The sequence below is a fragment of the Myxine glutinosa genome, chromosome 4 (genome assembly GCF_964187855.1).
Source record: "Myxine glutinosa chromosome 4, kmMyxGlut1.1, whole genome shotgun sequence".
Lineage (NCBI taxonomy): Eukaryota > Metazoa > Chordata > Myxini > Myxiniformes > Myxinidae > Myxine > Myxine glutinosa.
Genome location: NC_136264.1, coordinates 32,138,955 through 32,152,377, shown reverse-complemented (window position 1 = coordinate 32,152,377; position 13,423 = coordinate 32,138,955). Strand labels below are relative to the sequence as shown.

General features: G+C 51.4%; 1 protein-coding gene across 1 annotated transcript in view; it reads right to left on the bottom strand.

Moving 5' to 3' along the window:
- LOC137424572 (ubiquitin carboxyl-terminal hydrolase 13) overlaps positions 1–13,423 on the bottom strand; it is a 124,174-nt gene that overhangs the window by 54,362 nt on the left and 56,389 nt on the right. Inside the window, exon 2 of the mRNA XM_068112160.2 lies at positions 10,580–10,705. Within this exon, the coding sequence (XP_067968261.2) occupies positions 10,580–10,705 (126 nt within the window). The remainder of the gene's footprint in view (positions 1–10,579; positions 10,706–13,423) is intronic.

The following is a 13,423-nucleotide window of genomic DNA, read 5'->3' as shown; positions in this document are numbered from 1 at the left end:
CATCCGGCCGTAAAACATTGCTTCAAAAAGGGGACCAAAAAACAACAACAACCACAGTCTCGGTGACATATGATAGCCAAAAAAAGGCCAACCCCGCTTGCGGGGAAAAATGGCCTCTAAAGGTGGGTTTATTTTTATTTTATTTTTTTTGGGGGATAATTTGGTGAACAGAATTAAATTTATGACATCATAGGTCACGTGGTTTGGCAGCCATGTTGGACTGAACAATTTTTTAAACTTTTAAAACCTTCTCCAGAATGGCTGACCAGTTCGATGCAAAACTTCATGCACATGATCTGCAAGCCTTGGGGAATGTAGGGTGTCCATGAAGAAATCACAGGTCACATGGTCCCAACGTGGTCTAGAAGCCATATTAGATTCAACCTAAAACCTTTAAAAATCCTCTCCGGAATGGCTGGACAGATTGAGGGAACTTTCACACACGTTCCCCAAGCCTTGGAGATACCACGGTGTTCACGAATAAATCATACGTCACATGATCTGGAAGCCATGTTGGATCAAAGGCAAAAAGAAATAATTACTTCTCTGAAACAGCTGAACCTATTCAAGTGAAACTTTCCAAATATCATCAAATACCATTGCTGCATAAACTATAGTGTATTGTCGTATATGTATTGTCGTCTATATATGTATTGTTATGTCGGTGGGGTAGTGATATGTAGAGTCAGGTAGATTTGTGTAGGTAACATGCTCCAACTGTCGTGAAGAAGAAGAACCACCACCATGTAATAAGTAGAGCACCTGTTTAGCCCGGATGTCTGATTAAGGTGTATCTTCATCCCTGTCACGAGGGGGTGGGGCATGTTATTTAGCTCAGGGATTAGGTTTAGTACTTCCCTGTTCGTCGTTCCCTATGTGATCTATCCTTTGTCCTTTATGGCACCGCACCATAGACACTAGTTAGAATTACCATTAAACTACACTAAATAACAATAAAAACCAACCGGAAGCCAAGCATCAAGCACTAGGGCTAACAACCCTGACTTGGCAGGCACACATAGCTCAGGCAGGCCGAGAGCCACGCCCAGAAGGACCGTGATTGGGCGGGAGTTGACCAACGGGAAGGCCGGGGTAGGAAGGGACTCGCCGATTGGTGAAGGAAGGACGAGGAGGAAGCAGTGCGCTGATTGGCAAGGTTCGACTGATGACGTCAGAAGCGGACTGAGTGTGGATTGGTGGAGAGCTGAGCATGCATGGTGGCCTGCGGGAAATGGTGGAGAGGCACAGATGACGTCACGAGACGGTCAATAAAAGAACCATCGGACCGACATTCTCTCTCTCTTGCCTTCTTCTTGCCTTCCATCTCTCTTGCCCTCTCTCTCGCTTGCCCCTCACGCCTTCCTCTGCCATTGACTCTCTCTCTCTTGGTTCCGGACTCTGGGGGAAGACGGTTGTGTGTGGACGAAGGGCTCCAGGAAGCGATCGGACCGACCAAAATTCGGAGACGCCACCGGGAACTGCGGTTCTCCGTGCAGAGGACGGGTGGACAAAGCCAGGCACGGCAGGAGGAGCGCCCTGCACATGGCCCATTCACCTCGTGCGGGAGGCCTATATCGAGGCCTAGTGAGGCCTGTTTCGCGCTAACGCGCATGCTTCGCGCGCAACGTCGCCAGCGCGCCGGACGATTTTGACGACCCTGACGAGACCTCACCAGTGATCGGAGCTAAGTTACACACCACACAATTCTTTTCAGTTATGCTTTCCCTTCGTCTGTGTTCCTCATCTGGTGTGGGGGACGTCCCATTTAGGAACATTATTTATTATCACGTGTTTTATTTTGTATTACCAGCATTCCGTTTAATAAACCCTTTCGTTATTTTCTGTACATTTTAAACCGTGTTCCCGTTTGAGTTATTTATTTGCAGGCTTTGGGACTGCTGGCGATCGCGACAGGTAAGCTTCATCTTCCCCTCCCCTTTCTTCCCCCGCACATATAAAATCCGCATTTGGGCATCGCCTCGGAGTTAAAGCTCGCCATTGGCTATTCGTGATCTTTGTGGTGTTCACCTAGGGAATCACATGACTATATATATATATATATATATATATATATATATATATATATATATATATATATATATATATATATATATATATATATATATATATATACACAGTCACGTGAAAAAGTAAGTACACCCAATGTAAAGTTTTGACTTTTTCAACATATAGTGCAGCAGATAAACACAAAAATTGTGCATTTTATGAGAAAAGCATGAAATTTTTAACATAGTTCGTGCATACCAGAAGGTTTATATTCAGATGTGGAGGGAAGTCAGATTTGACCTCTGAGGACCGTGAGAGGTCAAATCCAATATGGCCGCCAGTCCACCGGGTCTAATGTTCAAACGCGCTTAATTTTGGAACCATACAGTGTAGAAAAACATTTTAGGTGTCATTTCCAACGAAATTGGGGATGCCCATTCATTTGGTGATACTTTTGAGATCGCCAGAACTCAAGGACATGCATTTAGGTCAAGGTCAAAGTCAAATTATGTTAAATATCTATTTTTATGATACTGCAGTTGGAACTGCTATTGGAAAAAGTTCATTTGAACTTTTAAAACTTTATTTTTTTCAGGTACAGGGATAGGTACAGAACACCCAAAGACCAGAAATAATGAAAAAAAGTGTTTACACTGCAAGGAATGATGCAATAACCTCTGAAAAAATATGTCCACAAAAGCTTACATTAAATCAAGTGCAATGATGAAAATTGGTAATGATCAAAATCTAAGTCTCTAGAACAGAAGCACAGTGCAGTGCACTTGAATGCAGCTTTGGCACACTTGCAGCATCCAGTGCACCCTTTCTTGCAGCCACAGTGGATCAATTCATGGCACGATTTTGATGCTTCAGGGAGAGTGGTCCAAAGAGGCTGCCACCCAATTGTCTCCTTTGTCCAGCCCCAGTCAGATGGGTCTGGCATCTCTGGATCCATGACCAATGCCTGGTTCCAACAGTTGGCCTGGTAGCAAGTGCGCTTGATGTGCTGCTTGAGTGCTGCCTAGGTTGGAGGAATGTTCTCTACAGTTCTACACTTCTATGTGAAGAGCTGTTTCCTGGCATCATTCACTTCCGTGCTCTCACTTGTTCAGTCGTACATCAGCACCACAAATCGCTCCAGCAGTAACATTGAGCCTTCACTGACCTCACTTGGCATGCCTAGGAGTTCATTGAAAGCATCATTGCTTGGAAATGACATCAAAATGACCCAAGGGATGCTTCAGAACCTCTCACATGTCAAGCTGTCTTGTCTGTGCCATCAATAGCTCTTAGGAGGGAATTCCAGGATTCCAGATCCCTTGGTGAAGTGAGACCAGTATGTGGATCCTCAGCATTCGTGTTGATTGCTTGGAATTAGTTGGAAATGACACCTATAATGTTTTTCTACACTATTTGGTTCCAAAATTAAGCGCGTTTGAACATTAGACCCGGTGGAATGACGGCCATTTTGGATTTGACATCTCACGGTCCTCGGAGGTAAAATCCGACTTCCCTCTACATCTGAAAATAAACCTTATGGTATGCACTAACTACGTTAGAAATTTCATGCTTTTCTCAAAAAATGCACAATTTAATTTGTTAAAATATGAGAGCTTATCCGCTGTACTAATATTTCAATATACATCTATTTGATCTTCATTTCAACAATACTGATAGATAAAGGTGATATAATATAACAAATATCATGAAACATTGACATTTTGTAGTCCATTGTATAATTTAAATAAACATAAATGCAAATTTTGCATGTGGAAAAAGTAAGTGCACCCCTACATTTATCACTACTTCAAATACCTAAAATTAGAATCAGGTGCACCAGCTCAATGGCAAATGATTAGAACATCGTTAGAGAGGATCTTGGAGGAACCTGTCTTATTTAAACCTGACATTTAGTTTGGTTTGCTCTTTGTTGTTGAAGTGTGCGGCGTCACCATGCTGAGATCAAAATAGCTCTCTGAGGCCTTCAGAAAGAAGGTTATAGATGCCTACGAGTCGAGGAAGGGATTTAAAAAGATCTCCAAACAATTTAAAATCAATCATTTGACTGTCCGGAAGATCATCTACAAGTGGAGAAGATTCCAAACAACTGCCAACTTGTTCAGGCCAGGCCTCCCCAGCAAATTCAGCCCGAGAGCAGACCGCAAGATGCTGAAAGAAGTCTCTAAGAACCCAGAACGTCATCACGGGACCTACAGGTAGCTCTTGCCACTGTTGATGTCAAAGTGCATGAGTCTACCATTAGAAAGAGGGTGCACAAATTTGATCTACATGGGAGGTATGCCAGGAGGAAACCTTTGCTGTCCAGAAAGAACATCAGGGCAAGACTAAAGTTTGCCAATGAACACCTAGGCAAAGACCAGCACTTCTGGAACAATGTGCTCTGGACAGATGAGTCAAAGGTAGAGCTATTTGGCCTCAGTACCAGAAGACATGTTTGGTGAAAACCAAAGACAGCATTTGACCACAAGAACCTGATACCAACTGTAAAGCATGGTGGTGGAAATATTATGGTTTGGGGCAGCTTTGCTGCATCAGGGCCTGGGCAGCTCACCATCATAGAATCCACTATGAATTCTTCATTGTACCAGAGGGTGCTTGAGGATAATGTGAGGCCATCTGTCGGAAAGTTGAAGCTCAACCGAAGGTGGACCTTGCAACAAGACAATGACCCTAAACATACCAGTAAATCCACCAAGGAATGGCTGAAAAGAAAGAAATGGAGGGTTCTGGAATGGCTAAGTCAAAGCCCGGATCTAAATCCCATCGAGATGTTGTGGGGGGATTTGTAACGAGCTGTGCATGCAAGAAACCCCTCAAACATCGCACAGCTGAAAGAATTCTGCATGGAGGAGTGGGCAAAAATTTCTCCCAGTCGATGTCAGAGACTGGTAGACAGTTATAAGAAACACCTACTTGAGGTTGTTTCTGCCAAAGGGGGCAATACCACCTATTAAAGCCAAGGGTGTACTTACTTTTTCCAGATGCGAAATTTGCATTTATGTTTATTTCAATTATACAATGGCCTACAAAATGTAAATGTTTTATGATATTTGTTATATTATATCACCTTTATCTATCAATATTGTCGAAATGAAGATCAAATATCTGTATGTTGAAATATTTTGAAAAAGTCAAAACTTTACATGGGGTGTACTTACTTTTTCACGTGACTGTATATATATACACAAAGAATTAAGTTAAGCACCCCCCCCCCGTTTTTTTACAACCTCGCACATTACAAGTTTGTTGTCGTCCAAACAGTGTAATATACCCATGATATTGCTATATTTTCTGGAGAAGTGATATTATGGTCACATAAAAACATAACAATCATGCCGTTTTCAATATTTTATTCTGAATAATTTAAGGTGAAATTTTTTGGGAATTTTAGGCATATTTGCACCTCAATTTAAGTATGGAGCTATAGGTCCATCACGGACAGTGTGGATGACGTTTATGTTTTCTAACGTACAGTCATTGTTCTGAGAAGACCTCTAGCGATCTTTGCGTCAATAACGTGTGTAGGACCCACGTGATCGGAGCACTGACTCAACCCTACGTCTCATAGACCCTGTAAGCCGTCGTATGCGTTGCTGTGGCAGGTTGTTCCATTCCCGATGTAATGCACGTTCCAATTCATCCAGATTGGCTATTGGAGGGACCATCTTCGCAATTTGTCGTCCCAACATGTCCCAAACGTGCTCGAGGGGGTTCAGGTCAGGACTGTACGCAGGCCAGGGGATGGTTGTCACAGCACCTTGCTCCAGCAAGGCTCGGACGCGTCTCGCACGGTGAGGCCTGGCGTTGTCATCCATGAAGATGGGTCTGCTGGCGAGGGTGTGGTCATCGAAGTGCGGGATTACGGTGGTATTCAGGATTTCCTCGGCATATCGCTCTCCGTTGAGGTTACCTCGCACAGTTATCAGGTCCAACTTACAGTCATGGGAGAAGCATCCCCAGACCATAATCGAGCCACCACCAAAGGGTACCGTTGGTTGAATGTTTTTAGGTGCATACGCGGTGTTTTTGTGGCGCCACACCTGAACACGCCCATCTGTCACGTACAGCAAGAACCGGCTTTCATCCGACCAATGAACTCGCCTCCAAGACCGGATGTTCCATCCACGTCGCGCTAGGCACCATGCCAAACGCTCCCTCTGATGTCGTTCGAGTAGCCTTGGACGCTTGATCACTCGTCTTGACCTTAAACCGGCCGATTTCAGGCGGTTCCTCACGGTACGGTGACATAGCCTTCTGTTGGGCAGCCAGTTGTCCTTCAGGAAATGGCTCGAGGCGAAGGGATATCGTCGCACCAGTCTCAAAAGCGCTCTATCTTGGCGGACTGTTGTCACGCGAGGTCTTCCAGACCTTGGGCGGTCCTTCACCGCATCCGTTTCCTGGTGTTTCTGCACCAACCGACTGATCACCGAATGGTGGTAACCAAACGTTCGAGCTACAGCTTTTCTGGACATTCCGGACTCGATCATGCCTATTATCCGCCATCGTTCTCCGTCCGACAACCGTCTACGAGCCACCATTACGAGAAAATGACCATGTAACCCCCACACGAGCTCAGGCGCGACTTGCAATAACCCGTGATGATAGTGCATTTACAGAAAATCACGACCACGTGGATGATAACACGTGCTGCACGAGCGATGGGCGTCACAGATGAGTGCACTCATCTGCATTTCATCAATGGATAATTGCTAATGTCATACCAATCATTATTTGATCTCACATACCTTAGAATATATGCCAATGTATACATATACACAAAGAATATATATTAGGGGGTGCTTACCTTAATTCGTTGTGTAGGGGTGCTTAACTTAATTCTGGGCGCTGGTGCGAGCGGGGTAGCGGACGCCGAACCTCGGGTGGTACGAGACGATACGATGGCGCCGTGGTGACACCGTCACAATTTCGGTCTTTGAGGCCGGCCGATAGGCACGAGGTTCTCCTGACCACGTGGCCCTTGACTTGGTTTGTCCGCACAATGTGGGCGCTTTCAGGATGAACTTTAGCCGGGGAGCGTTTGGGTGCGTGGCGCCTTTGGGCGCCCCGGTCTGATACTGCCGCCCACGCGCAGAACACCATGTGAGTGCACGTGGGTCCCGGCGGTCCCACTGGCCTAGCGCTACCATGTTTAGACAGCGAGATCCGTCCCCGGGCACCGGCAAGCCAGGCACGGCAGGACACCCGCGGAGCCCCGGCGGACCAGGGGCGCGCGAGCCTACGCGTTAGCGTGCTACGGCGGAATCAACGGCTTCGGCCACGGCCGGGCCGATATTCGGCCCGGTCGCACCGGAAATGAACTGGTTCGACGCCCGCGCTAGAGAGGTCGCGGGCGACTGAGATGTTTTAACAAATAATTAATTAATTTGAGACGTCCGATTTCTAGTGTTTGGAAATTTGGAAGAGCTTGACCCTAGCCTTTCCCTTGCGAGGGCAAGGAGGAACTTAACACTTGACACTTAAGCTTAGTTTGAAGTACACCCTGCCAGCGCTCCCGGTGGGACGGCAGGGCAACCAGAAGGGGCGAGGTTCTCCTGACCACGTGGCCCTCGATCTGGGAAGCGAGAGGCGTTCCATTAGTGGACGCGCCCCTCACGCCCGACTTTTGGGCGGCCCCGGCAGGCCGTTTGTTTTGACGTTCCGTGACAGGCCCCGCACCCCCACCTCAGGGCCGACCGGGCGACCGGAATGAATCCCGGTGTCCCGATCCGAACCTTCAGAGCGGGCCGGCTGCACTTTCCGTCCCTGCGGTCCCAAATACCGGAACCACCCGCATACCACTTTATTCGACAAAATGAGGTGCGGCCTACAGCCTTAGAGAACCAACCCTATATAAGTCAATACCTCCAACGAGAGGGTGGTGGGAGTGGGTGATGGCAGAGGGTGATGGGGGAGGGTGATGGCAGGGTGATGGCAGGGTGATGGGAGGGTGATGGGGGAGGGTGATACCTCCCAAATACCGGAACCACCCGAATACCACTTTATTTGACAAAATGAGGTGCGGCCTACAGCCTTGGAGAACCAACCCTATATAAGTCAATACCTCCAACGAGAGGGTGGTGGGAGTGGGTGATGGCAGAGGGTGATGGGGGAGGGTGATGGCAGGGTGATGGCAGGGTGATGGGAGGGTGATGGCAGGGTGATGGGGGAGGGTGATACCTCCCAAATACCGGAACCACCCGAATACCACTTTATTTGACAAAATGAGGTGCGGCCTACAGCCTTAGAAAACCAACCCTAAATAAGTCAATACCTCCAACGAGAGGGTGGTGGGAGGGTGATGGCAGGGTGATGGGAGGGTGATGGCAGGGTGATGGGAGGGAGATGGGGGAGGGTGATGGGGGAGGGTGATGGGGCAGGGTGATGGGAGGGTGATGGCAGGGTGATGGGAGGGTGATGGCAGGGTGATGGCAGAGGGTGATGGCAGAGGGTGATGGGGGAGGGTGATGGGAGGGTGATGGCAGGGTGATGGGAGGGTGATGGGAGGGTGGTGGGAGGGTGATGGCAGGGTGGTGGGAGGGTGATGGCAGGGTGATGGGAGGGTGATGGCAGGGTGATGGGAGGGTGATGGCAGGGTGATGGGAGGGTGATGGCAAGGTGATGGGAGGGTGATGGCAGGGTGATGGGAGGGTGATGGCAGGGTGATGGGAGGGTGATGGCAGGGTGATGGCAGGGTGATGGGAGGGTGATGGCAGGGTGATGGGGGAGGGTGATGGGAGGGTGATGGGAGGGTGATGGGGGAGGGTGATGGGGCAGGGTGATGGGGCAGGGTGATGGGAGGGTGATGGGAGGGTGATGGGATGGGAGGGAGGAGTTTGTTTTGACGTTCCGTGACAGGCCCCGCACCCCCACCTCCGGGCCGACCGGGCGACCGGAATGAATCCCGGTGTCCCGATCCGAACCTTCAGAGCGGGCCGGCTGGGGAGTGCCAAGCACCCCGTACCTGCACTTTCCGTCCCTGCGGTCCCAAATACCGGAACCACCCGAATACCACTTTATTTGACAAAATGAGGTGCGGCCTACAGCCTTAGAAAACCAACCCTAAATAAGTCAATACCTCCAACGAGAGGGTGGTGGGAGGGTGATGGCAGGGTGATGGCAGGGTGATGGGAGGGTGATGGCAGGGTGATGGGAGGGAGATGGGAGGGTGATGGGGGAGAGTGATGGGGCAGGGTGATGGGGCAGGGTGATGGCAGGGTGATGGGAGGGTGATGGGATGGGAGGGAGGAGTTTGTTTTGACGTTCCGTGACAGGCCCCGCACCCCCACCTCCGGGCCGACCGGGCGACCGGAATGAATCCCGGTGTCCCGATCCGAACCTTCAGAGCGGGCCGGCTGGGGAGTGCCAAGCACCCCGTACCTGCACTTTCCGTCCCTGTGGTCCCAAATACCGGAACCACCCGAATACCACTTTATTTGACAACATGAGGTGCGGCCTACAGCCTTAGAAAACCAACCCTAAATAAGTCAATACCTCCAACGAGAGGGTGGTGGGAGGGTGATGGGAGGGTGATGGCAGGGTGATGGCAGGGTGATGGGAGCGAGATGGGAGGGTGATGGGGCAGGGTGATGGGGCAGGGTGATGGGAGGGTGATGGCAGGGTGATGGGGGAGGGTGATGGGGGAGGGTGATGGGGCAGGGTGATGGGGCAGGGTGATGGGAGGGTGATGGGAGGGTGATGGGAGGGTGATGGGAGGGTGATGGGATGGGAGGGAGGAGTTTGTTTTGACGTTCTGTGACAGGCCCCGCACCCCCACCTCCGGGCCGACCGGGCGACCGGAATGAATCCCGGTGTCCCGATCCGAACCTTCAGAGCGGGCCGGCTGGGGAGTGCCAAGCACCCCGTACCTGCACTTTCCGTCCCTGCGGTCCCAAATACCGGAACCACCCGAATACCACTTTATTTGACAAAATGAGGTGCGGCCTACAGCCTTAGAAAACCAACCCTAAATAAGTCAATACCTCCAACGAGAGGGTGGTAGGAGGGTGATGGCAGGGTGATGGGAGGGAGATGGGGGAGGGTGATGGGGGAGGGTGACGTATATATATATGCAAGTTGACGTATTTACACCATTTATTCTGGCTTAAGCAATGACATACCCTTCAACGTTGGTATGTACACCATAGGTAATGCTGTAATGGAGGTTTCCTACCTGTTAAATAAAATTATATGCCTTTTCAGCTGACTGTCGGTTTATAATAAAACAATGTTTATCTTTATTGTAGTGTGAAAGCTGTGAAAACACAAGAGCTAGGCATACAAAATAGCAACTTTCCAAATTATTAAACTAGAATCAGCAATGAATAGACGTCGATGATTGCGATTTGTGCACATGCCTCCCCCCACCAGCAGGCAACAACTCTGTGCAAGTACTAAGCACCATTCCAAACTTTGCACACTTTCCATGTGTATGCAACATCCTAAATCATGAATAGGTACATTCCAAGGGGTTTTTTTTAGTTATGATGACGAGAGAGCAATGGATGTTATGTCATTTGGATTTTGAGATGTAACGGAATGAGCTTGTACACACCTCACGAAGCGTTCGCTGCACGTGCAGATAGACGCTCTGTCCTGTCTTGCGGTAGTGCTTCTCTACATACTCTGGGCCAAAACCCAGGAAAGTGTTCATGCAGACGTAGACACCACCTTTTGACTCCTGCTCACCACAACAGACCACACAACATTGGCGAATGGGATATATACAATCAGCATTCTTAATTCCTCAAAGGTGACGTCCGACACAATATTTTTTATGCACAGTAAAAGTACAAACTCGTGCATTTTACTCTTTGGAATTTACAAGTTCATATAATCAAAGCTACGCTTGTTTGGTATTCTCGTCTGAGTACAGGTTCAAAGGGCACATTCCTATACTTTGTTGATGCATCCATTGTCCAATAATGTCCTCGCAATTCAATGAAAAGTACCCGATATCTCATAACATAATACACTGGTCCCACATATTGATACGGGCGGGCGCAGGCTTTGGGGTTTACCACGAGGAGTACTTCTCCTCTTCCCAAACTCCAGCCCTGCAGGCTGCCGCACCACAGATAAGTCCGTAGCCCGTCGGGTTGGCAAGCAACTATGGACGTCAAATGATACCGCCAAACGTGGCAGGGTCCTCACTCTTTAACAAATGCGTTACCTTTCCGGTGGGTTGGCGATGCCAATTGGGGCACGTACCCTCAGTGCTTGCCCGTTCATTTATTAAGTATGGCCAAGCGGAACCGTCAAGTACGCACTGGCTAAATTATGGAACTGTGGCGGACACAAAAGCCCACTGGCGTGGTGACATCATTCCACGCACCAAGTGGGCGGTGGCCACGCCCGAGGGGTAGGCGTGGCCTCATGATATACACCGGGCGACCAGCCCGGAACATTTCAGTGTTACAGCGTAGTCTTACAATAAAGACGTTTATATGTTACCGCTTGTCCGCTTCCTCCTTGCTCACAAGCAGCGCGCGTAACGCCGCGCTTTACTGGTGACCCTCGACGTTGGATCTGCCGGAGCGATCCTTCCACACGCGACGCCATCGCCATGGCCGACTTCGTCAAACTTCCGGAATTTTGGGAGGCTCAGGCCGAAGTCTGGTTCGTCCAGGCCGAAGCCCAATTTCAGCTTCGGCACCTCACCGGCGATGACACGCGCTATTGCCACGTCGTCGCCTCCCTCGGGCCCGGCACGGCCGCTCGAGTTGTGTCCGTCCTTCGCCACCCACCGAAAGGCCACAAGTACGAGGCACTCAAGCGGCTACTCCTAGCCACGTTCAGCCTCACGGACGACGCACGGGCCGACCGCCTCCTGGATCTCCCCGAGCTCGGTGAGACGCGCCCGTCGGTCCGAATGGACCATATGCTGTCACTGTTGGGCGACGAAGCCCCCGGTTCGCTATTCCGGGCGCTTTTCCGTCGCCAACTTCCAGCGCAGGTTCGCCTCGCGTTGGCCGGGACCGGGCTAACGGAACCCCGAGCATTGGCGGCCGAGGCGGACAAGTACTTCGCCGTTTCGGACACGCGGGCGAGCGTCGGCGTGGCCGTCACGGCATTCGACGCTGATGTTCAGCAGCGCGCTGATGTTCAGCAGCGCGCTGATGTTCAGCAGCACGCTGATGTTCAGCAGCATGCTGATACGCACCTCGTGAATGCCGCCACGCCCCGCCCACCGCCGCGGCGAAAACCGCCACCGCGGGGAAACCCGTCGACTCCACCGGCCTGGCGGAGCCAGCCGCGCTCCTCCAGCTCCACCACCTGGTGCTGGTTCCACGCCAAGTTCGGCCACGAAGCTCGGCGGTGTCATCCGCCGTGCTCCTTCAACGGGTCGGGAAACGCCCGGGCCGGCGCTCAATTGTGGCGATGAGCGCCGGCCGTTCGAGCAGCCTGCTGTTCATAACGGACACCTTCTCCGGGCGCCGTTACCTGTGCGACACGGGAGCACAGGTGAGTGTCATTCCCGCCGGCACGTCAGACAAGCACGCCGCGGGTGGGGGCCCCGCGCTGCTTGCCGCGAACGGGACGCCCATCCGTACGTACGGAAAACGCTGCCTCTCTCTGCGGTTTGGAGGGCAGGTTTTCCGATGGACGTTCGTCACCGCCGACGTGCCCATGGCACTGCTTGGCGCGGACTTCCTGTGCGCTAATGGGCTCCTGGTCGACGTCAAGCGCAGACGGCTTGTCCAGGCCGAGACGTTCAGCTCGCTCGCATGTGCGTTGCCCAGCTCAACGAGCGGCTTGCCAAGCGGCTTGCCGAACGATTCGGTTCCGGCCACGTTGGTCTGTACGCTTCCGGCAGCGGACGCATTCACCCGCCTCCTCGCCGGCTTCCCGGCCCTAACGCGGCCCACCTTCTCGGCGGGGGCCGTCAAGCACGGGGTGGCCCATCACATCCCCACCGTCGGGCCACCGGTCTACGCCCGGGCACGCCGCCTCGAGCCGACGAAGCTGGCGGTGGCAAAAGCGGAGTTCGCTACCCTGGAGCGACTCGGCATCGTTCGGCGCTCAGAGAGCGCTTGGGCGTCGCCGCTGCACATCGTGCCGAAGCCCGGCGGGGGATGGCGACCGTGCGGGGACTATCGCCGTCTCAATGACGCCACGACTCCCGACCGCTACCCCGTCCCCCACATTCAGGACTTTTCCGCCCGTTTGGCGGGCAGGTCCTTCTTCTCGAAGGTGGACCTCATACGCGGCTACCATCAGGTCCCCGTCAGGCCGGAGGACGTCCCGAAGACGGCGGTCATCACGCCATTCGGACTCTTCGAGTTCCTGCGCATGCCCTTCGGTCTGAAGAATGCGGCTCAGGCGTTCCAGCGACTGATGGACAGCGTCCTGCGCGACTTGGATTTTATCTACGTCTACCTGGACGATATCCTCGTCG